We start from the raw sequence: 23,346 nt of genomic DNA on the forward strand, positions 1-23,346 counted from the left end.
TTTCTCTTTTCCCAGAGAGGCTTTCACAGCTGATCACCGCACAGCGTCCCCAGGGAGGCAGGCATGGATTAGAAGGGTAAATAAAGAGGACTTCTCAAATCTGCCCCCCTACTCCAGGCCCAGCCACCTTCTTCATTTAGACCTGGCTGGCTCACAGGAGGGGCGGATGGCTCTTCGTTCCCATCCTAATTCTCATTTGGGGCAGGGAATAAAGAGGGTCAGACTCCCTGTGGTGTGTACCACTGCCCATTACTGGACAGGATTGGTCAGGCCAGCCCCAGTGTGCATCGCTTTGCAAAGGTCTCGCCCTCTGTTGCTTAGGGGCTTGCAAAAGAAGATGTCACTGCCACTTGAGCTCTGAGCAGTAGGCACAGTGCATACCATGGATGAATCTGCTGGACCTTTACTGCTTACCTTTCCCCTGCCCAAACTTGGCAATGTTCTTAAGCACGGGCCTACCTTTAAGCACATGGGGAGAATCCCACTGAAATCAAAGCTTGAAGTTAGGCCTGTGTTTAAATACCGTATTGAATAAGGGCCTGAATGAGCTGTGGGGGAATGGATCTGTTCAGTGCCCAGCCAGTAGAGGGCTCCCGAATCCCTAGCATCAGGTACAGGAAAAGGAAGCAATATCCAGAAATATCGGGGGATGAGCGGCAGCTTGGAGCCAGAGGTTATGTGAGAGCAGGGAGTGCGGTCAGCTGAGGCTGCTTGCTTAGTATCACTTGTTTAGCACTGGCACGGTGCAATGCACCCAATATTTGCAGTCCCTGCCCACAAGAGCTTGCAATGTGAAGGAAAGCCATGCAGAGGACAGAAAGCACTGGGAGAACTAGCAATGACTGTCCTTCCAGTTTCAGAGTAGCAGCCGTGTTAGTCTGTATTTGCAAAAAGAAAAGGAATACTTGTGGCACCTTAGAGACTAACAAATTAGAGCATAAGCTTTCGTGAGCTACAGCTCACTTCATCGGATGCATTTGGTGGAAAAAACACCAAATGTTTTTCCACCAAATGCATCCGATGAAGTGAGCTGTAGCTCACGAAAGCTTATGCTCTAATAAATTTGTTAGTCTCTAAGGTGCCACAAGTACTCCTTTTCTTTTTGTCCTTCCAGTGTGACTTCGGTTTTAGCCACCTCTCTCCTCTTTCAGTGTCTTGCGAGCCCCATGTCAGGAGGGTGGGAAGCACGGAGGGTACTGGCATGGCAGACAGCTTGGGCATGGCGTACTGGGCAGCGCAGTGAATCATGTCGGTTCTGGGAGTGACCTAGCTGTTTGTGGTGCAGAAAAGCAGCAGGGCATTTCTTGTTTTTATGCTACAGAAAGGTGGCTGGAAAGACAATCTGTGGGAGAACGGTTCTTGGGTGGAGGAATCTGCAGGGAAGTGACCAAGCACCAGATGGAGTAATGGAACACCCAGCCGCTAATGAATTACACCATGGGAGTGACATGGACTCAGATCTTTGGCCAGCCAGTCTGCATGCAAGCCTCCCCCAGCAAGGGAAGAGCGATTATCTGAGGAACAAGAGCATTCAGAGAGTGCCACAGAGGCGAGGCAGCACGCAAGGCTGCCTCTAAGCCCGGCTCCTTCTGGTGTTGTCTCCTGGAAACAGGGCAGCTCTAGAGTGAGCGTGGCTCACACTGACAGCAAGGAGCAGAGTGAGGCTCGCAGCCCCCTCCCCTGGCATGTGCTATTTTTTTGCTTCCACCCCTACACCACAGTCACCCCTCTTCGTATACCATGGTCCCACCCTGCTGGGAATGGAAGTGGCAGGGGTCACCATTAGGCTGCTGGGAAGGCAGCCTCTGCACTTCCCAGGCCATGCCTCCCTGTCTATAAGGCTCCATCGAGGAGAAGGTATGAGTAGCCCCCATCCCAGCCGAGGGCCATGTGCTCAAGGCCCTGAGAGATGGCAAAGAGTTTAAAGGGAAGCAAGGCTGGATATCAGGGTGGTGGGTGACTAGAATCGGGGCCTGGGGGTGTGTGGATGGGGACAGCTTGGGGGGAAGAGGGGAGAGCTTGTAGGATAGTGGCTACCCCTTTACAGAGTGGGTGGGGTTTCTGTCTCTGGGGTGGTGTGTGTGTTCATTTTGAGAGGATGCTTTAACAGTGCCAGTATCCTTCTCTCCCTGCTGATTGGGTTAAATCATGGGCCAGTGGATTTGTCTGTAGAGCAGGCAATTTAATCTCATTCTAGTCCTGATGCCTGGAGACTGTGCAGCCTTCATCTCCGACCCGTAGTGCCTTTCCAGCCCCCTCCCCCACTTTCTCCCTCTGTTTCTTTGCTCTTACTCGCTTCTCTCGGCTCTCTAAAGCTTTAGTTCCTACCTCGAAACTCTCTGTTTCTGGCTCTTCACCCCACTTCACACTGGTCTCTGTTTCCTGTGGCTCTCTGTGGCCTTGGGCGGTTCTCCCAGGCAGTGACTTCTCCAGCCTCACGATCTCTTTGTACAGGTGCTGCACCAACAGCTCTGATTTGCAGAGTCTTTCCTTCAAGAGTTGCATCTCCTTTTAAAAAAGGAAACCTGTAAATGCCAAAGCCAACCACTTGGGGCCATATTCCCTGCTGGCAGCAGCCCTAGTTTCAGCACCTATGCTGCTGTGTGACTCATTTTTATCCTGGGACACTTCACTCCCTCACCATCGATGTGTCGTTTCCCAGCTGTTGGAATGATCCTGGATGGTGGCGGTCAAATTGGCCTCAGGCCTGTAATGACACCTGCCCTCGGGCTGGGCTGTCAGCAGGGGTTGAACCTACTTCCTCCAAAGCCTGAGCCACTACCACAAACAAACTCTCCTGCAGCTCACAGAGAAGGAGAAAGGAGATGGACAAGTGGTTTGGCCAATGAAAGGTCAGTCGCAAAAGACATAGTCTGTGTTCCACATAAAAGAAAAGGAGTACTCGTGGCACCTTGGAGACTAACAAATTTATTTGAGCATAAGCTTTCATGAGCTACAGCTCCACATGTAGCCTTACTGATGGATGGGTGTATTGATTACTGATTAATCTCTTAGACTGCAGCAGTGCGCTCCTAGGGTCTCTTAATACTAATAATATTCCTGATGTTGTAGCCCTCAGGAGACTGAATCTTTAACCAATGCAGTCTAAGAGCTTAATCAGTACACCCATCTGTCAGTTCACACTAGCCAGGCTGCAAGTAAGAACTCCCGCATCCCACTCACCTGAGGGTCTTAGACTAGACTGAACATCCAGGGCACAGTCCATCTTGTCACAGCTCCCGACATATTTTCTTACGTTCAGTCTATAATAGCTGTAATGGCCTCAGTGCAGAGCATTGCATGAGCCCTGTTAACCATGACAACAGCTACCTACACTGGACAGTCAGTGCACTGACGTGGTTGTTGTTTAAATGTATTTGTGTGGCTGAGCCAGTTTCTGCTGGACTGACTCTGTATTTGTTTGTAGTTCTTATCCGTGAATATTGGCCTGTCAGCCACTCAGCAGTCTGCAGATGTGGCACGGATGTCATTGGATTCATTTTGCTCATTAATGCTCACGCCTGCCTCTTTCAGAACTGATCTCTCTGTTCCCACTTATAAAACATTTGTATAGGGTATGTCTGCATGCTACTTAGGCCTGCCTAGTCTGCACTTAAAACTTAGGTCAACACCTATTTACGTTGCTCAGGGGTATGAAAAATTCAGACATAGTTAATCTGACCTAAACCCCAATGTAGACAGCGCTAGGCTAACAGAAGAATTCTTCCATCAACTTACTACAGACAGAAGAAACCCCCCACGCTGGAGTAAGTGTCTACACTATAGCAGCACAGTTGCTGTGCTGCAGCTGTGCCACTATAGTGTAGACAGGCGATTTTGTTCTGTTATTCAGCTCCACAGTGCTTTCACTACCTCTGTTGCTTGTGGGGTGCCCAAGCCCCGGCTAGCCTGGTCTGTCTAGGTATGTCTACACTGCCTGTGGCACCAAGTTTCAGAGCCTGCCTGGTCTCGCAGGGTTTGGAGTACCGGGCTCAAAATAGCAATGTGGAAGTTCCCACTCTGGGTGACGTCCAGGGTCTGAGATCCTCCCTGCTTGCTGGGTTTCAGTGACTTACCCTCACATGGAGCTCCTTTTCAGCCTGCAATTCAGAGCTCAGTCTCTCTATTTCCTTTTGGAGATGCTCTGGCTGGTCTCTTTTGGTTTGGTACCTACAGAAACCCACAAGATCATTACACTTCTCTGTCCAATTCCAAACCATGTTCAGAGATATCTCAATACAATAGACATGTTTCAGACATTAGAGACAACCACAGTGCTTGGTGCCTTATAAATGCCTAGACAGACGGCTAACCCTAATTTCCTGTGTTTCCGCGTGTGTGTGTGTGTTTCTGCTTGCCTTATTGCCAGAAGATGAATGAAATGAGGTCACAAGAATTACCATCGTCTCCTTTTCAGTTTCTACCTACACTGCCTTTCCATCCCCTGGGCAAGCCTGGATAGGGACTCCCTTTTGAACGTATCAACATTGCTCGTGGGTTAGTACTATGATCTTTACATCAGCAATATGATCAATATGTTCATTACACTCCTGAACCCCTTCCAGCTCCCCCATCCTCTTCCACTCCTAGCTGTAAAGCAGTTTGTACAAATTGTATGTGAACCTTTCCTGATAGGGGTGGAATCACTGGGGACTGAAACCCCAGTCCCTCCACACTAGTTTTGTGACACATTAAGCAAGTGATGGCCAAGCCAGTTTAAATGCCTGGTGTCCTTATTTTGAAAACCCTGGAGCAATAACAGAAGCTCAGGAGGCCCAGTGTAAAAAGGCCACCCAGAAAGGGAGGAGCAGGAATCCTCAAAAGTTACATACCTGAGGCAACTTGTGTGCAGAGGCTGAGGCAGATAATCTGTCTCTAATTATTAATATAGTGGATTTGGGAGGAGTTTTATTATAGTTCCTGCTGCTGTTTATCGTTCACAGGAACACCCATTTTCTTTTCAACTTTTCCCCATTTAAAATGTTGCATTGCGGCAGGAGGATGAGAGATATAGCACACTGGTTCTCATCCGGGGTGAGCGTACCCCTGGGATACACAGAGGTCTTCCAGGGGGTACATCAACTCATCTAGATATTTGCCTAGTTTTACAAGAGGCTACAGAAAAAGCAATAGTGAAATCAGTACAAACTAAAATTTCATACGGACAAAGTACACCATTTTTCAGTTCTAGTGTGCTGGACACTTGTATTTTTATGTCGAATTTTGTAAGCTAGGTAGTTTTTAAATGAGGTAAAACTTGGGGTACGCAAGACAAATCAGACTCCTGAAAGGGGTACAGTAGTTTGGAAAGGTTGAGAACCACCTCAGTGGTAGAGCATTTAACTGCCGATCCAGCTTCAAATCCAGATGCCCTCTCAAAGCAAGATGAAGTGAGCTGTAGCTCACGAAAGCTTATGCTCAAATAAATTTGTTAGTCTCTAAGGTGCCACAAGTACTTTTTTTTTTTTTTTTTTAAAGCAAGATGAGTGATCGTGGAGAGGCTATGCACTCTGACTGGCTCTTTTTACCACCACCACCCCCATCCCATTCTGAGCACGCAGGATCTGGACCTCCAATCAGTGTTATGCAAGTAACTAGTATGCAATTAACTGGAGCATCAACACATGCAGTGAGATGGGGCCAGATCAGGGCTCCCGATTAGCAGTTAAGTGATAGGCTCTTACTGTAAGTGATGTGCCTGGGTATATAGACATTGTCGCTGGTGGCCCATGAAGCTGAGGTGGAAGGGCTGCCTGTGAGCTCTCTGGTCAGGTACCAGGAAGCTTGCCCTGTTAACAGGAGATGAAACCTGAGCACTATCTCCTCTGGAAAGGCTGGGAGCCACATAGGGCTTCCGCCCCTTGCTGGTTCTGACTTGTGTCTTCTTGACATCATCTCTGATGTGTTGATGTCACGACTGGTCAGACAGCTTGCCTTTCCGATGGGAACCTTGCTCCCAGGCAAGATGTGCTCGTTCTTGGCTTCAGGCTTCTTGGATTCAACACGGGTTTTTCTGTGGTATGTTCTTTAAATGCAGGAAACCCAGAGTTGTCAGAGGAAATCAAAAGGATCTGAGGGGTCAAGTCAGCATTTGGAAGCCAAGCCAAAATCACAAGAGAGTGTGTGTGTGTGTGTGTGTGTGTGCATGCGCCTGTTGAAGCCGCAGGCATCCATCTGAGGAAATACTCTGGCAACACAGACCATCCAATGCCAGCTGTGATCCAAGAATGAAAAGGTGAGTGGAAGTACATCAGATTGAGGTTCAGCCAACAGGACCCCAGTCAGGTCCGACTCAGCCTTTGCCAACTCCAGGGGCTGAACTGGAATGCACAAAGGGCTCACCAAATCTGCTTCAAAGAGGGAAGCTCTTTGCAGGCTCTTGTCTCCCACTGGGTCCTAAAACCAGTCAGGCTTAGAGATTATTGTAATAACACAGCAAACAGCAGCAGAAAGGCTGTGCTAATCTCCCTCCCTTCAATTTCTTTTGCAGGCACCAGAGACTCCATTCAACTTGCCCCATGCAGTCATTTACATATGTGCAGAGTCAGTGCAAAGTGGGTATAAAAGCAGGAGCAAATCTGAATGATAACACAACACACCCACTTGGACCTTGTGTAGTCATTGACACCTGCCCCAAGACAGGGGAGAATTAGGACTAAGGGGCTTTACAAAGGTGAATCTGACCCTAAATGTGCCTTGTTCTGTTGAGGTGTTTGTACCGTGCTCATCCCTGCAGTATCCGAGCACCTAGATTCATAGATACTAAGGTCAGAAGGGACCATTCTGATCATCTAGTCCGACCTCCTGCACAGCGCAGGCCACAGAATCTCACCCACCCACTCCTATGAAAAACCTCACCCATGTCTGAGCAATTGAAGTCCTTAAATCATGGTTCAAAACTTCAAGGAGCAGAGAAGCCTCCCTCCAGTCAACCATGCCCCATGCTACAGAGGAAGGCAAAAAAACCTCCAGGGCCTCTCCAATCTGCCCTGGAGGAAAATTCCTTCCCGACCCCAAATATGGCAATCAGCTAAACCCTGAGCACATGGGCAAGATTCACCAGCCAGATACCCAGGAAAGAATTTTCTATAGTAAATCAGATCCCATCCATCTAATATCCCATCTCAGGGGATTTGGCCTATTTACCCTGAATATTTAAAGATCAATTACTTACCAAAATCCCATTATCCCATCATACCATCTCCTCCATAAACTTATCGAGTAGAATCTTAAAACCAGATAGATCTTTTGCCCCCACTGCTTCCCTTGGAAGGTTATTCCAAAACTTCACTCCTCTGATGGTTAAAAACCTTCGTCTGATTTCAAGTCTAAACTTCCTGGTGGCCAGTTTATACCCATTTGTTCTTGTGTCCACATTGGTGCTGAGCTTAAATAATTCCTCTCCCTCTCCTGTATTTATCCCTCTGATATATTGATAGAGAGCAATCATATCTCCCCTCAACCTTCTTTTAGTTAGGCTAAACAAGCCAAGCTCCTTAAGTCTCCTTTCATAAGACAAGTTTTCCATTCCTCGGATCATCCTAGTAGCCCTTCTCTGTACCTGCTCCAGTTTGAATTCATCCTTTTTAAACATGGGAGACCAGAACTGCACACAGTATTCTAGGTGAGGTCTCACCAGTGCCTTGTATAACGGTACTAAAACCTCCTTATCCCTACTGGAAATGTCTCTCCTGATGCATCCCAAAACCGCATTAGCTTTTTTCACAGCCATATCACATTGGCAGCTCATAGTCATCCTATGATCAACCAATACTCCAAGGTCCTTCTCCTCTTCCATTACTTCTAATTGATGCGTCCCCAGCTTATAACTAAAATTCTTGTTATTAATCCCTAAATGCATAACCTTACACTTCTCACTATTAAATTTCATCTTATTACTATTACTCCAGTTTACAAGGTCATCCAGATCCTCCTGTATAATATCCCGATCCTTCTCCGAATTGGCAATACCTCCCAGCTTTGTATCATCTGCAAACTTTATTAGCACACTCCCACTTTTTGTGCCAAGGTCAGTAATAAAAAGATTAAGTAAGATTGGTCCCAAAACCGATCCCTGAGGAACTCCACTGGTAACCTCCCTCCAACCTGACAATTCGCCTTTCAGTAGGACCCGTTGCAGTCTCCCCTTTAACCAATTCCTTATCCACCTTTTGATGTTCATATTGATCCCCATCTTCTCCAATTTAACTAATAATTCCCCATGAGGCACAGTATCAAATGCCTTACTGAAATCTAGGTAAATTAGATCCACTGCATTTCCTTTATCTAAAAAATCTGTTACTTTTTCAAAAAAGGAGATTAGGTTGGTTTGGCACGATCTATCTTTTGTAAAACCATGTTGTATTTTGTCCCATTTACCATTGACTTCAATGTCCTTAACTAATTTCTCCTTCAAAATTTTTTCCAGGACCTTGCATACTACAGATGTCAAACTAACTGGCCTGTAGTTACCCGGATCACTTTTTTTCCCTTTCTTAAAAATGGGAACTATATTAGCAATTCTCCAATCATTCGGTACTATTCCTGAGTTTACAGATTCATTAAAAATTCTTGCTAATGGGCTTGCAATTTCAGGTGCCAATTCCTTTAATATTCTTGGATGAAGATTATCTGGGCCCCCCGATTTAGTCCCATTAAGCTGTTTCAGTTTCGCTTCTACCTCTGATATGGTAATATCTACCTCTATATCCTCCTTCCCATTTGTCATGCTACCATTATCCCCAAGATCCTCCTTAGCCTTATTAAAGACTGAGGCAAAGTATTTGTTTAGATATTGGGCCATGCCTAGATTATCTTTAACCTCCGCTCCATCCTGTGTTAAGCGGCCCCACTTCTTCCTTCTTAGTTTTCTTCTTATTTATATGGCTATAGAACCTTTTACTATTGGTTTTAATTCCCTTTGCAAGGTCCAACTCTACTCGACTTTTAGCCTCTCTCACTTTATCCCTACATCTTCTGACCTCAATTAGGTAGCTTTCCTTGCTGATCCCTCCCATCTTCCACTCGCTGTATGCTTTCTGCTTCTTCATAATCACCTCTCTAAGATGCTTGCTCATCCAACTTGGTCTACAACTCCTTCCTATGAATTTTTTCCCCTTTCTTGGGATACAGGCTTCCGATAGCTTCTGCAGTTTTGATTTAAAATAATCCGAGGCCTCCTCTACCTTTAGATCCATAAGTTCTTCAGTCCAATCCACTTCCCTAACTAATTTCCTTAATTTCTGAAAGTCAGCCCTTTTGAAATCAAAAACTCTAGTTGCAGATTTATTTTTGTTAATCCTTCCATTTAGTTTGAACTGAATTAGCTCATGATCACTTGAGCCAAGATTGTCCCCTACAACCATTTCTTCTATGAGGTCCTCGCTACTCACCAAAATTAAATCTAAAATGGCATCCCCTCTAGTCGGTTCAGCAACTACTTGATGAAGGAATCCATCAGCTATCACATCTAGGAAAATCTGAGCCCTATTATTATTACTAGCACTGGTCCTCCAGTCTATATCTGGGAAGTTAAAGTCTCCCATGATCACGCAGTTTCCATTAGTATTTACTTGATTAAAGACATTAAAAAGGGCTCTATCCATATCCAAATTAGATCCCGGAGGTCTATAGCACACCCCAAGCACTATCGTAGGAGAGGCTTTACTAGTTTTCTTCCCCAATGTAATTTTTGCCCAGACGGACTCTGTCTTATCCATTGCATCGCTTCTTATTTCTTTACATTCTACCTCATTGATACACAATGCTACTCCACCCCCTTTACCTTTATTTCTGTCTTTCCTAAACAGCACATACCCTTCAATACCTGTAGTCCAGTCATGACTACTATTTCACCATGTTTCTGTTATCCCTATAATATCTGGCTTCACTTCCTGCACCAGTAGCTCTAGTTCCTCCATTTTGTTACCTAGACTCCTCGCATTGGTGTACAAACATCTTAATTTTTGCTGTTTGGACTCGCTCACATTTTGTACCCTATTGGGCACAGTCATTCTACAGCCAGTATAACCTATTAGACTAGTATCCACACCGCCCTCGCTCCTTATATACATTCTCCTACCCATAGCTGTATCCTTTCTTACTTCATCTTCTTCCCTCTCAATGCTAAAATCTGGCATGGAGATTTTCTGGACATCTCCCATCCATCTCCCCCAAATTCCTAGTTTAAAGCTCTCTTTATCAGTTGTGCCAGCCTCGATCCTAGAAGTCTATTTCCTTCCCTACTCAGATGAAGTCCATCCCGAGAGAACTGACCTCTGTCCGTGAATGCCTCCCAGTGGTCATACATCCCAAAGCTCTCCTTATAGCACCACTGCCTAAGCCATCTGTTGACAGTCATAATCTTGTCAGACCTTTGTTGCCCTTCTCTAGGAACAGGAAGGATCCCGCTAAAGATCACCTGAGCCTCAATTTCCTTAAGTGTCTTCCCCAGCCTAGCATAGTCTCCCTTGATACTTTCCAGCGAGAATCTGGCTGTATCATTTGTTCCCACATGAAGGATAATTAGGGGATTCTTTCCCGCTCCCTTTAGGATCCTTTTCAACTCAGGTCTACATCCCGTATCTTAGCACCCGGAAGACAGCACACCCTTCTATTCTCAGGATCAGCTCTAGTTACAGGCCTGTCTATTCTTCTCAATAAAGAGTCCCCGATCACATAGACCTGCCTTTTCCTGGTGACAGTGCTATTCTCCAGTCTCTCCCCTGTTCCCTCTAGCTGCAAGTTCTTTCCATTCCTATTTTCCCTTACAATCCTCTTCAACCCATCCTGTATCCTCCTGGGGCTCGTATTTGGTGTAGTCTCCCTTGACTCTTCCCCTTTTTCTATAGGACTAGCCTCTCTTCTTCCTTACCCTTCCACCTTCAACAAGTACCTGCTGAGCCCCTTCTTCATTTTCCAACTCTGCAAACCTGTTCCTAAGCTCTATTTCTCCTTCACTAGCCCATCTTTTTCTCTGCCTGGTTCTTTGAGTCACATGTTTCCACTGACCACTTTCCTCACCCAGTCTCTCCTCAAAATTCCCCAGCCCTGCTTCCATCTGTGAGTCTGAGCTTTTCCCTTCAGATACCTCATATCTTTGCTCCATCATCTGCTCAAACCCCTTCCTAAACTCAACCAGACTTTCCACCTGCATCTCCAAACCTCGGATCTTTTCCTCCATCAGCTCTATCAGACGGCATTTCATGCAGAAAAAACTTTTACCGGTTCCCCCCTCCAGGATCATGTACATACCACAGCTTCCACATCCAGTCATCCTCAATGTGTCTTTCACTACAGGAGTCACTCCCACAGCTGCCTCTGTATCTGTCATCACCTTCCCACCTAAATCCTGTTAATCTGGGAAACACAAGCCACACCAAAAAGACCACACACCCCCAGCAAAAGCAAACCCCAAACAAGCACCACAAGCCAAACTCCCCTGTTTAGAGCTCTGTTTGCTAGCTCCTGTGCCACTGCAGCTGTCTGTGCCACTGCCTGACTGGCTGGCTACCTTTATAGGGGCCCTAGTCAGAAGCCCCACCCCCTAATCAGGCTCAGCTGCTCTCCCAGCACAAAACCCCTACACACACACACAAATACTAAAAATACAAAACCAAGTACAACTACCTTCTCCTCCAACAGAACTCCCACTCAAACTCCCCTGTTTAGAGCTCTGTTTGCTAGCTCCTGTGCCGCTGCAGCTGTCTGATGATGCGGCTCCAGTTAAAAAGCAGCACCAGAGCGTGAGAACTATACCCACAACCATCACTTGTCAGCACTACTTCAGGCAAGCAGGAACACATGTGACTTATGTCAAAGGCCATTTTATAACACAAAACAGCTCATGCAGCTATGCTATGAAGTTGAATTCTGGACATTCATGCAAGAACTTTTCTGGGATGAGCAGTGATCTAAGGGCAGCAGTGACTGTAGTACAATCATTGCTCCTTGCTCGCTGCAGTATGGTTATTGCTCCCCTGGCCTATCCAGAATGATCCCATAGGCCCTTCTCTGGAGCCCTAAGTGATTTAGGATATATAAGGCCAGATCCTCAGCTGATGTAAATTGTCATAGCTTCCTTGATTTCGGTGGAGCTAGGACTATATACACTGGCTGAGGAGCTGGTCCATATAGGTGTGTCGTATAATGTATACATACAGGTTCCTAGAATACAGGGAGGATTTTTTTTTTTTAATAGGCATGGTGGCTGTTCTCTGCCACATACAATTTATTCATGTTCTGGATCATTACGCTTGAATTGCTGTTTATATTTCCACTGCCTCCCTTTCAGAAGGAGCGCAGCCTTGTTTGCACTGTGATTCATAGGCAGAGCCATGATGTAGAATGCTCCCTCCCATGCCCTGAGCTCACTGGAGGAACTTTGCGCTAGAGAGCAGGCTTTCAAATCAGCAGCACCAGCAGGAGCGGGATCCTCTTTTCAGTGGGTTTCCCAAAAATCTTTCATCTTCCCATTGCAGGCTGCACCAAAACCAAAGTTCCATTTTGTGTTTATCTTGCAGAGAAATCTCAGAGCTGCCTGGCACTTTTCCCCCTAGGGATTGTGTCTGTTTGAGCAAAGAGCCTTTGCTTTTGTTCTAGTCTTGTTTTGGGCTGGTGCTGTGCGCAGTTCCTTTCCGCAGTCACAACACTTTCTTTCACTCTGGTCTATATTCCAGTGAGAAGATTCTTGACTCTCTTCAGCATTAAAGGCCAGACTTTCAAAAGTGCTCAGCACCCAAAATCAGGACCAGATTGTCAAAAGAGCTCAGCACGCAGGGCAAGCAATGGCAGATGCTGGGTGCTGAGCTCTTTTGAAAATAGGACCCTAATTGTGGGTGCTGACATCCTGGAAATCTGTCCCCACCAGCCTGCTCCTGCTTCTATTGACTTTAATGGAAGCAAGATCAGGTCTAAGCAAATTGAGATCTTGACGCACATTAGCACCAGTTTGAAAAGTTTTGCATCCATCTGGCAGCTGGATTTGCTTCAAGGGTTCGATTTTCAGAGCTGCTGAGCATCTATGGCTCCACTTGGCTTCAGTAGGAGGTGTGGGTGCTCAACACCTCTGAAAATCAGTGCCTGGGTGTAAGTATTCTGCATGTTACCATGGCTCATCATCCGAAGACAGCTGCTGTACTTGGGGAGCCAGCTAAGAAGTTGGCTCATCCTCACTGGAAGAGACTCTCTATCTATGTTAGAATGACTTTATTCTTTTTCTGGGCTGCAGAAACTGAAGTAGCTAATCCAAGTAGCCGTGTCATCACCAATTAAGGTGGTAGGGCCTGAAATCTGGAGGTGCCATGGAAATAAGGCAGTGTCCTAATTTGACAAATATTTGACAAATATGCATGATATCATTTGCATAAATTCTCTGTTCTCCCTCGTTCCCCAAAGATTTGCTCCCTTGAATTCTCCCCGTGCTGCTTTCTTTGACCCTCTTCCCTCATTTCTGCTTTCCTGCAGCCCCCTGCAGTCTATGGCAACCCTCTCCATCACTCATGTTTACTATTCCCTCTCCACCCTTCTGTGTGCTCCCTGATTCTAGAGACCAGGCCTAGAGTGTGAGCCTCAACGCACTTGTGACCATTGTAAATCAGGGCCCAAAAAAAAACCATGAGATTCATTTCAAATAATGAGTGTAAATAATACCAATAAATTTTGAGGCAGGTGTCCTGTGGCAAAAGTAGTCTGTGATCATGCATTGAAGATTGTAGTATAACGCTTACACACAGTGACCAACTTTTGAGCGTCGGACTTTGCAACCTTAATAATGTTGTTTGACTGTCGTTTTTATGGAGGCGTGTAGATATATAATGGTGAGATGGGCCTTTTCACACAGGCAGATTCCCCTCCTTTTGCCAGTCTTTGTGTTGTCACTCAGTGGGACTTTGGTCACATTTCACACCAGCGTCTGACCTCAACCCCTTGTTTTCTGCTGCTCACCTCGGGGGGTTGCACTCACTTTTTGCCTCATGCTCACTAGCTCCTGCAAAATGAAGGCGAGCCGGGCAGTGGCTCCTTCTGAGCGGCGCATCTCAGCCCCTGGATTTCCAGGTCCCTCTGATGCAGCAGCAAGCGCAGGACATGGGTGTCGTCCTTCTTCTGCAGGACCTTCGGCTGCACAGGAGGGGCTCTGCAATGGAACCAAAGGATATATATTCCATTAAAATGGTAACGATCCAAACCCATGCTCAGATCATGAGGAGGTTCAAACATTCTGTGCATCTCTAGAATATGGGCCACTTATTCAAGTGGCTCATTAAGGATTTAGGAGTCTAACTTTAGTCATCTGGTTTTGAAAAGCTTGGCCATGGTACTTTTCATGCATATTGAATTGAACAAAGGATAGGATGGGTAAGCATTATCACCCAGTTTTATAGAGGATGAAACAGGGACAAAGAGAGGTGAAGTGACAAGCCCAAGATCACACAGTAATTCAGTGGCAGAGCAGGAAATAGAATGCAAGTTCCCTTCAGTCTGGTGCCCTAGTCAGCACCTGAGTGAAATCTCTGGATGAAGGGTGAGAGGGCTGGATTCTGTTTCATTATAATCCATTGGGCCATGTTGTTAATTCAGGACTGGTATACTTCCCACGGTGCACAGTGGCATGCATGCCCATGGGTGTCAGTAGGAGCTTTTCACAGTGACCAAGCAGAGAATATGGCCTCTGTGTAGTAACTAAACCATTAGTGCTTATTTATCATTTGTTTAGTGTCTTATCATCCCATTCATCACTGAATGAGACAATCTGCTCCCTCTGCTACTTCTGTCCTTTGTGTCTCTTCCTTCCCCATCCTCCTCTTTCTTTTATCTCCGTCTTCCTGGTCTTATTAAACTTCCTCTGCTCTTTTCTCTGCATTTCCTTCCCTTGAAGCAACTCCCCATTTCCTCCTGTGGGCTTCCCTCCACCTCCCCCCACACCCTCCAACTCCCATTTCAGGGCATTAAAATGAAACAGTTATCAATAGTTCATGTGAACATTGAAACATCAACATTTGGGTTTACAACGGATACTCCGATTAGATTAATAGGTGACTAGAGAATTCACACAGCTGAGTCATTGTTTCAGGCTGTCTGCAGATTCAGGCGGCCATCATGGCATCACCTGCACTCAGGATACACTTGCACAATTATCTTTGCAGCTATGAAAGCTAGAAACTTTTTAGATTATCTGAGTGTCCTGCAAACTATATAAACACAGCGTGTGGACTGTCTGTCTGATAACCCTGCCTGGAACCTTCCTGAAGTTTGCCCATCACTACCTCTTATTATTCATTGTTGCAGTTTCCCAGGAGACAAACCTTTTGAGACACATTAGTGCTGCTTAGGTGGACAGGGCAACAGCTGGAAAATAAAGGGGCTCAGGAGCTCTGGGGATATGATGCTGAAGGTCCGAAGGCAGACCCAGAAATAAACAGTAATAAACAGCAAGGGAAATGTAATGTGTGGGGTGGATTTTCCTCCTCACTCCCTACCTGTTGGAATATTTCCTAGAATCACCTTGACCAGGCAATACAAATAAAAACTCTGTTTTCATGGTGCTCCTCACTTTCCGCAAAAATGACAGGAAAAAAATCCTCCTGTGGTACCCGACTCCCACACTCTTCGCCCTTTCCCATTGGCATGCAGTGCCCATGCATCTGTAATGTCACCACCTCACTGACAGTAACTGATGCACAGGTCCCTTTCCTCTAGAGGTGTCCAGGCATCCGGCACCTCTGTAATGTTTCCTCCCTACATTCAGGTGTAACCCACCATTCTGTGTGTGTCATGTGGCCTCTCTCTGTGTCTGATCCACAGAGTTTAACCACCTGCCACTGCTCCTGGCTAGGAGGATTCATCTTTTAGTTCAAGGAGTAGAGGCCTGAGCCAAAGGTCCTGGGTTTAAACTCTGCTGTAAACCGGTGATGGGGCTACTACTACACAGGTACCTGTTGTACAGGCCTCTTCACCCCTCTGATTCTGTAACGTTTCTTCCTCATGCACATGTATCTGGTGACAGGCCCTTTTCCTATGGCAGTGCCTATGAACCTAGTGCCTCTGCAATGTCCCCTCCCTGCTGCCCAGACCCTGACCCCCTTGACTGGCAGTACCCGTTCACCCAGTGCCTCTGTAACATTTCACTCTCATTTGCCTCTGTCTGTTCCACAGCCCACTTTCCGATAGGCTGGAATTGCCTATATACATGGTACCTCACTAAGCTCCCCTCCCTACTTGCAGGTACCAGTTGTCTCTCTTGTCCGCACAGAACCAGCTTTCCAGCAGCCTGGATTGCTTGTTGGCTTATTTATTTATTTATCTACTTATTTTCCCTTCAGAGCCATTCTTTACTCCCCATATGTTGTAATAATTACAAGTGATAAGTTAACAGCTGGTCAGCTATTCTGGGCTCAGCAGAGCCGCCCGCCTCTTCCTTCCCTCCCTCCCACAGCTCTGGGTCAGCTTTTTGGCTCCAGCAATCAGGGATTCCTGTGATTTCTTAGACCCCTAAGAATCAGAGCTTTTCCTCAAACACCATCTGTCTTCCCCTCTCCCTCCCTCCCTCTCACCATACGGCAAAGTGGTGATTTTGTGATTGTGACATCCATCTGTTGCCATGGAAAGACTGAAATAGCAAAGGATGGCCTCCCCTTGCTAGGAGGCCACAAAAAGAGATAGTGAAGGGTATTTTTTTTCCCGTGGCATCAGTGATGATAACTGAGGGCCGAGCAATAATCCCATGACAGGTGTACGATACCAGGAGTGATTCTTGATTGGGAGCTGTCTCCTGGGCCTTGCACCTCACTTTCTTGACCTATTGTTAGAGATTTCAAACAAGCAGGTCAAACAGTCTAAAGCCGTGTGCCCCTGGCATTCAAGTGGGGAATCCCCATCAGTGCCCCCAGACCGACCCAATCCAAACACAATTGCTGACAAGATGATGACATTCCTTTGTATCCAGTCTCTTTCCCCATGGAGCCCCTGAGCCACCTTGGCCTAGTACGCAGGCTGCTATTGCTCCACTCTCAGAAACTCATGCTAAGACCATCCCATGAATCAAGTGTCAGGAGCTACTCTCCCACCAGTAGGTGGGTCATTTCAGGAATCCACCATCTTGGGAACATTGTCCCAAAGGACATTCAGGGAGCTGGTCTTTTGTGGCACAGGAAGGAGCACAATCACTGTTAAACATATTCTCTTTTGTGGGGATCTTCTAGAATCCCTCATTTACTCCCCCCCAGTCCATCACAGAATCTTGGGCTAGTCTACATGAGAAGTGCTATAGCGGCGCAGCTGTACCGCAGCTGGTGACGATGCTATATGTTGATGGGAGAGAGCTCTTCCATCGGCATAATAAAACCACCTGTGTAAGAGGTGGTAGCTATGTCGCCGGGAGGAGCTCTCCTGCTGTCCACACTGGTGCTTAGGTCGGTGTAACTTACGCTGCTTAGTGGGGTGGCTTGTTCACACCTCTGAGTGACATAAATTATACTGACATAACCTATAGTGTAGACAAGCCCTTAGAAATGCAGGCCTGGAAGGGACCTCGAGAGATCATCTAGTCCTTCCCCCTGTGCTGAAGCAGGACCAAATAAATGTAGACATCCCTGACAGGTGTCCAACCTGTTCTTATAAACCTCCAATGATGGGGTTTCCACAATCTCCCTTGGAACCCTATTCCAGTGCTTAACTTTTTAACTCTAAGGGTAGTTTTTCCTAATATCTAACCTAAATCTCCCTTGCTGCAGATTAAGCTGATTACTTCTTCTCCTACCTTCCTAGACATGGAGAACAATCAATCACCATCTTCTTTCTGGTTTCAGAGTAGCAGCCGTGTTAGTCTGTATTCGCAAAAAGAAAAGGAGTACTTGTGGCACCTTAGAGACTAACAAATTTATTAGAGCATAAGCTTTCGTGAGCTACAGCTCAAGTGAGCTGTAGCTCACGAAAGCTTATGCTCTAATAAATTTGTTAGTCTCTAAGGTGCCACAAGTACTCCTTTTGTTTTTGCATCTTCTTTCTAACAGCCTTTAAAATATTTGAAAACTGTTACCAGGTCCTCCCAGTCTTCCTTTCTCAGAACTAAACGTATCCAGTATTTTTAACCTTTCCTCATAGGTCAGGTTTTCTACACCTCTTAATATTTTTGTTGCTGTCCTCTGAACTCTCTCCAACTTCTCCACATCTTTCCTAAAGTGTGCCACCCAGAACTGGACACAGTGCTCCAGCTGAGGTCTCACCAGTGCCAAGTAGAGTGGGATAATTACATCCTGTATTAACAACACTCCTGTTAATACAACCCAGGATTATATTAGCCTTTTTCACAACTGCATCTCATTGCTGATTCATGTGCAATCTGTGATCCACTCTAATCCCAAGATCTTTTTGGCAGCATTTGCTACCTAGCCAGTTATTTGTGCATTTGATTTTTCCTTCCTGAGTAGTTACAAAATTCACAATTATTGATGATATTTTGGATTACAAATCAATTATTTAATGGTCATCATCTGACTTCCCTTTGTGCATATTGCTGTCCACCTCACCCCAGCCTAAGCTAGCACAAGGTTACAAAACTGCTCTACTAGAGACTCTGAAACAGAAAATCAGATTTAAGAGTGAAGCTTGCAGCAGTCCATTTGCCTAATTCAGAGGTGGGCATGAAAAAACCATGTGAGCAGTTCTAGTTCCAGGAGCTATTGGGGCATAAATGTGAATGAGATCCCTGCCTACTTTGCTATTCCTCAAGAAAAGAGAGGGAGACAGGGGCATTGTTGCATAAGGATTTCTGTACAAACCTGCAATGATATGGAGAGAGCTCCATTTGGCTTATGTTGTGGCGTGAGGCAGTTTCCACCTGTGTGGGAGATACCCTGATGCACTTTCTATGCAAAGGGATCTCCTTTAAGAGTTAACATTATAGATGTACAAACTAGAAAGACCAGCTTGGTGCTACTAGATCCAAGAGGTAGCAAGGTTGAGTGGCTCAAGCATCAACCAAGAACCAGGCACTTCGGAGTTCCAGCCCTGCCTCTGCCACTGAGTCATTATGTTGTCTAAAGTGATTTGCTCAACATCTCTGGGGATAATACCTTGCAAATGTATTGAGAGGAGGAGCTGGCTGATATGTGTACAGTGCTTTGGGAATGTAACATACAATGTAAATTTTTAGCAGTAGTATTCTCTTAGTTTTAGCACCATGTGCTATCCAGGTATGGATACTAGACAAGATCACATGTTCTCTGAGCCATTTGAGAGTGGAAAGCTGTCAGAAATATCTTGTGAGGGTTAACCATTGTTCAATGACGCTCCTGCTGGCTAATTAGTGGCCGCATCATTGTTCCCTTTAGACTCCACCCTTGCTCTCAGCTAGACTAGAGCTGTGTTAAGTGTATGGCCTAGGAAGTGATAAAGGGCCTTTGTATAGGTGCCATCTGAACTCATGTGATGTCCAGGTTTCGTTACTTTCACACAGACCAGGTAGAGTTCTCTCTTACGGAAGGTGCTGCACATTATGGGTATTCTTATGCAAATGACTTGCTAACATTCTGCATCTGGAGGGAAATGCCAGTGAGCTTGCCTGCTTTTCAAAACCCTCCAGAAACCACGCCTTCAAATTAATAGTGGAAATAAACTCAGGCATGTAAATCCACTACATTGGTTCTCATTTACATGCCTTGCTACAAGGTAACAAGGTGGAGTTTGCTAACAGTGACCAGCAATTTATTTTAATAGCAATTCCCTGGGCCTAATTTTCAAACCAGGGGCTTGAGAGAGCACCTACATCCCACATTAGAGGATTCTAATTGGTGCTTGCCACCAGCTGTGTAAAAAGGGGGCTTACCTGCATGCTGCGTATCTGAATGCAGGACTGCCAGTCCTAGTAACTCCCCAATTTTGAAAATTGTATTCCATGTGTTAAATAGAATGGGCAAGTGGTAGGAAATGAGAGCCATGAGAAGAGAGAGGTTTTTGTGGTAGGACACAGTATTGGGACTCAAGAAAATCTGAATTCTATTCTTTTCTCTGCCTCAGAGTTTTGAGTGGTCTTTGGTATGTCCTTTCAACTCTCAGTATGTCATTTTAGCCCCTCTAAAATAGGGACAACACTTACTTCCCACACAAGATTTGTGAAGCTGCATTAATTGATGGATGTAAAGGGCTTTCAGCTCTTCAGAGGATGCTATTGATATACAAAGGGGGTGTTATGCTGATGGCACACTTGAAAACTTAACCGCAAAGTGAGTGCATTGATACGTACTTGACCTGTTGCTCGGGGGCTACAGAAAGAATCCCATAGCAGCTGGTGCCATCTTCTCCCTGGCCCACATCCTCTCTGGCAGGCTGCATGTTGCTCTCAGTGTCTATGGGAGGAGTCTGGTTGCAGATGGTGTCTTCTCCCAGACCCTCACTCCTATTGAAGTGATGCCTGTGCAGGCTGTCCTCTTTCCATGTTTCTCCCGTGGCTCTAGGATCATCTCCAGGCAGCAAAGGCAAATTCTCTGGAGCCCTCCTGGGAAAGGAGAAATAATTGTAATGAAGTTGGTTTTAGCCCACGAAAGCTTATGCCCAAATAAATTTGTTAGTCTCTAAGGTGCCACAAGGACTCCTCATTGTTTTTGTGTATAGAGAGTGTCTGTTCCTCCCAAGTGAGCCAATATGATGCCCTTCCTTCTTTCCCTCTCATCAGGGACCTCTCCGACATCAGAAAATGACCCTCCAGCTCTCACCTCCACTGATGTACATTATTATTAGCCCCACCTGCTACCACTTGCATAGGGCCTTAGTCATGAGGAGTAAGACTTTATAAGTAATTCCACTGGGATAGATTGTGCCTTTAAGCACAGCCCCAATCAAGGAGCGCTGCATAAGCTACCCCAACCAAGAATAACCCCAGGTGGCATCATGCCTGAGACATAATTCCTTGCTCCAGGAGAAAGAGGGGTGAGGAGTGGGCTGTACCAGCAGCAAACTTCAACACCCCCTTTCCGGCTCAACTCCACTAGTGGGTGCATTTAGTGGGGGGACTCAAAACTTCTCCCATTCCTTGCCCTTCCTGCATGCTCCCTGCTCCCCTGCTCTAGATGGGAAGTAGAGCCCAGTGCAGGACTATTTTTAATTCTTCTCCCATCCCACTCCCACTATTATGGCAGCGGGTCCTGCGGGCCCCATGGGATCCTGGTCCCACTGCAGGGCTCTACACTTGTCCTGGGCAGGGCTCTAATGTGAAGTAAAGTGGGAGCTGTGTGCTTGTTTGCTCCCGGGCACCTATGTAGCCCAACCAAGAATTTATGGGGGTGGGGAGGGTTAAGAACATAAGAATGGCCCTACTGGGTCAGATCAAAGGTCCATCTAGCCCAGTATCCTGTCTTCCGACAGTGGCCCGTGCCAGGTGCCCCAGAGGGACACCTTAGTCTTTTTACTCTCCTGCATGGGTCTGTAGTCCAAGGGCTTGTCTGCACTTAAAACGCTGCAGCGGTGCCACTGTAGTGCTTCAGTAAAGACACTGCCTATGCTCACAGAAGGGCTTCTTCCAACAGCGTAGGTACTCCACCTCCTGCAGAGGCAGTAGCTAGGTTGATGAGAGAATTCATCCGTTGCCCTAGTGCTGTCTACACCGGGGGGGTTAGGTTGGTTTAACTGCATCATCCAGGGGTGTGGATTTTTCACAGCCCTGAGCAAAGTAGTTATACCAACCTCATTTCCTAATGAAGACCAGACCCAAGTCACAGTCCAGCCCTCAGTGTAAAGGCTGAGGGGGCTGCTTATTTGCCTCTATTGTACTTGTTACAAAAAATCAGGAGTATAAGAAACTAGAATACCCAGCGTTCCCCATTCTCTTATTCTATCAATGATAATTATATATACAAACATGTATAGGCTAATAAAAGATTAACAGTTTCCGCCTTATTGTATGTGCGGTGTTTGATGTCATCGATGATTGTGCATGTGATTCAACAGTGCATTACTCCAGTTTTACACTAGCATTTTCCAATAGAACCAATGTGACGCTGAAGTCATGCAGCATTGGATCACACACTGTGTGTACAAATAAAGTGCTTACGAAAGGTATTGGAGACTGAAGTCCTCTGTCCACAGAACAGATGCGGCATGGATAGGGTGACCAGATGTCCTGTTTTTATAGGGACAGTCCCGTTTTTGGGGACTTTTTCTTATATAGGCACCTATTACCCCCCGTCCCGTTTTTTCACAGTTGCTATCTGGTCACCCTAGGCATGGACAATGAGAGTGCAAACTTTCCCCATGCTGCTCTGTTAACAGGCCTCAGCTCTGATGTGGGAAACCTCTTGTAAAGTGTCCATGGCTCATTCAGTCCCCAGCCTCCCTGCTGAGACTGCCAGCCAGGGTGCTAACTGACTTCCGTTTGTGATGTGGACACCTGTCCACTAGGAATTGGACTGACAGTATGAGACTAATTTCACATATGGGCCACCCAACAGAGCAACTGAACTGCCCAAACTAGGGGCAAGGTTGGGTTGAGACGAGGGTCAGAAATACAGGAGGGAAAGATGGTTGATGAGTACAAAATACATAGGTAAGTGGATCTAGTACACACAAGGAAGAAGAGAGCTCCTATTGTGTGGATAGCGCTTCCAATTTTGTGGACACAATCCATAGCATTTGGACCTGGTCTATAGAAAAAAGAATGCAGTTCCCTAGTGTGCATTCAGTTATGTCAATAGAAACATGGTTATTTCAGTATAACTTGTTTTGATTAAACACTTCTCTGTCAACATAACTGCATTTCTGCTAGGGGGCTGCACTGATTTAATTAATCAGTGAATAAACTGAATGTAGGTTTGGTCTTAGATGTCTAAGTGCTATGATTTGTGCCTGTAATTAATAGTGGGTGAAAAATTGGGCCTATAAAAATAGAGGCTGCTTCTTAGATCAGGCTCATAATGTCTCCAGAGAGGTCTGTGTTCTAAAATACGTCCTTCCCTGCATGTATGGCAGCAGACGGAACAGGTGCAACCTATGATTTTCTTCCTCTCTGTTGTATATCAGATCTCTAAGAGTCTGGGATTAATGACACCATGACACCAAGACCTGGTCTACGCTTAAAAGTTTTGCTGGCATAGCTATGTCAGGTAGGAATGTGAAAAAACTCACACCCCCGTCCACAAGAGCCCAAGGGTATTTCTACCCTCACCATTTAAAGCGCAAAAAGTCCCTTTTTTGCACTAAAACCGTGGGCATGTCTACACTCATTAATGACTTTTTGCGGTGAAACTCAGAAGTTCCATTGCAAAAAGAAAAGCACCTTCACAAGAGGCATATAGCTCTTACCACTGTTCTTTTTGTACTGCTGTGAAAGTGAAGACACGTTCTACCAGCGTAAACACC

General features: G+C 46.0%; 1 protein-coding gene across 1 annotated transcript in view; it reads right to left on the reverse strand.

The window, feature by feature from the left end:
* LMNTD2 (lamin tail domain containing 2) overlaps window positions 1–21,572 on the reverse strand; it is a 54,993-nt gene extending 33,421 nt beyond the window's left edge. Inside the window, 6 exon segments of the mRNA XM_043516336.1 lie at window positions 2,329–2,508; window positions 4,077–4,176; window positions 13,950–14,013; window positions 14,016–14,134; window positions 20,240–20,491; window positions 21,499–21,572. Of these exon segments, the coding sequence (XP_043372271.1) occupies window positions 2,329–2,508; window positions 4,077–4,176; window positions 13,950–14,013; window positions 14,016–14,134; window positions 20,240–20,491; window positions 21,499–21,572 (789 nt within the window).
* Window positions 21,573–23,346: the final 1,774 nt, after the last annotated feature.

The sequence above is a fragment of the Dermochelys coriacea genome, chromosome 6, assembly GCF_009764565.3.
Source record: "Dermochelys coriacea isolate rDerCor1 chromosome 6, rDerCor1.pri.v4, whole genome shotgun sequence".
NCBI classification, from domain to species: domain Eukaryota; kingdom Metazoa; phylum Chordata; order Testudines; family Dermochelyidae; genus Dermochelys; species Dermochelys coriacea.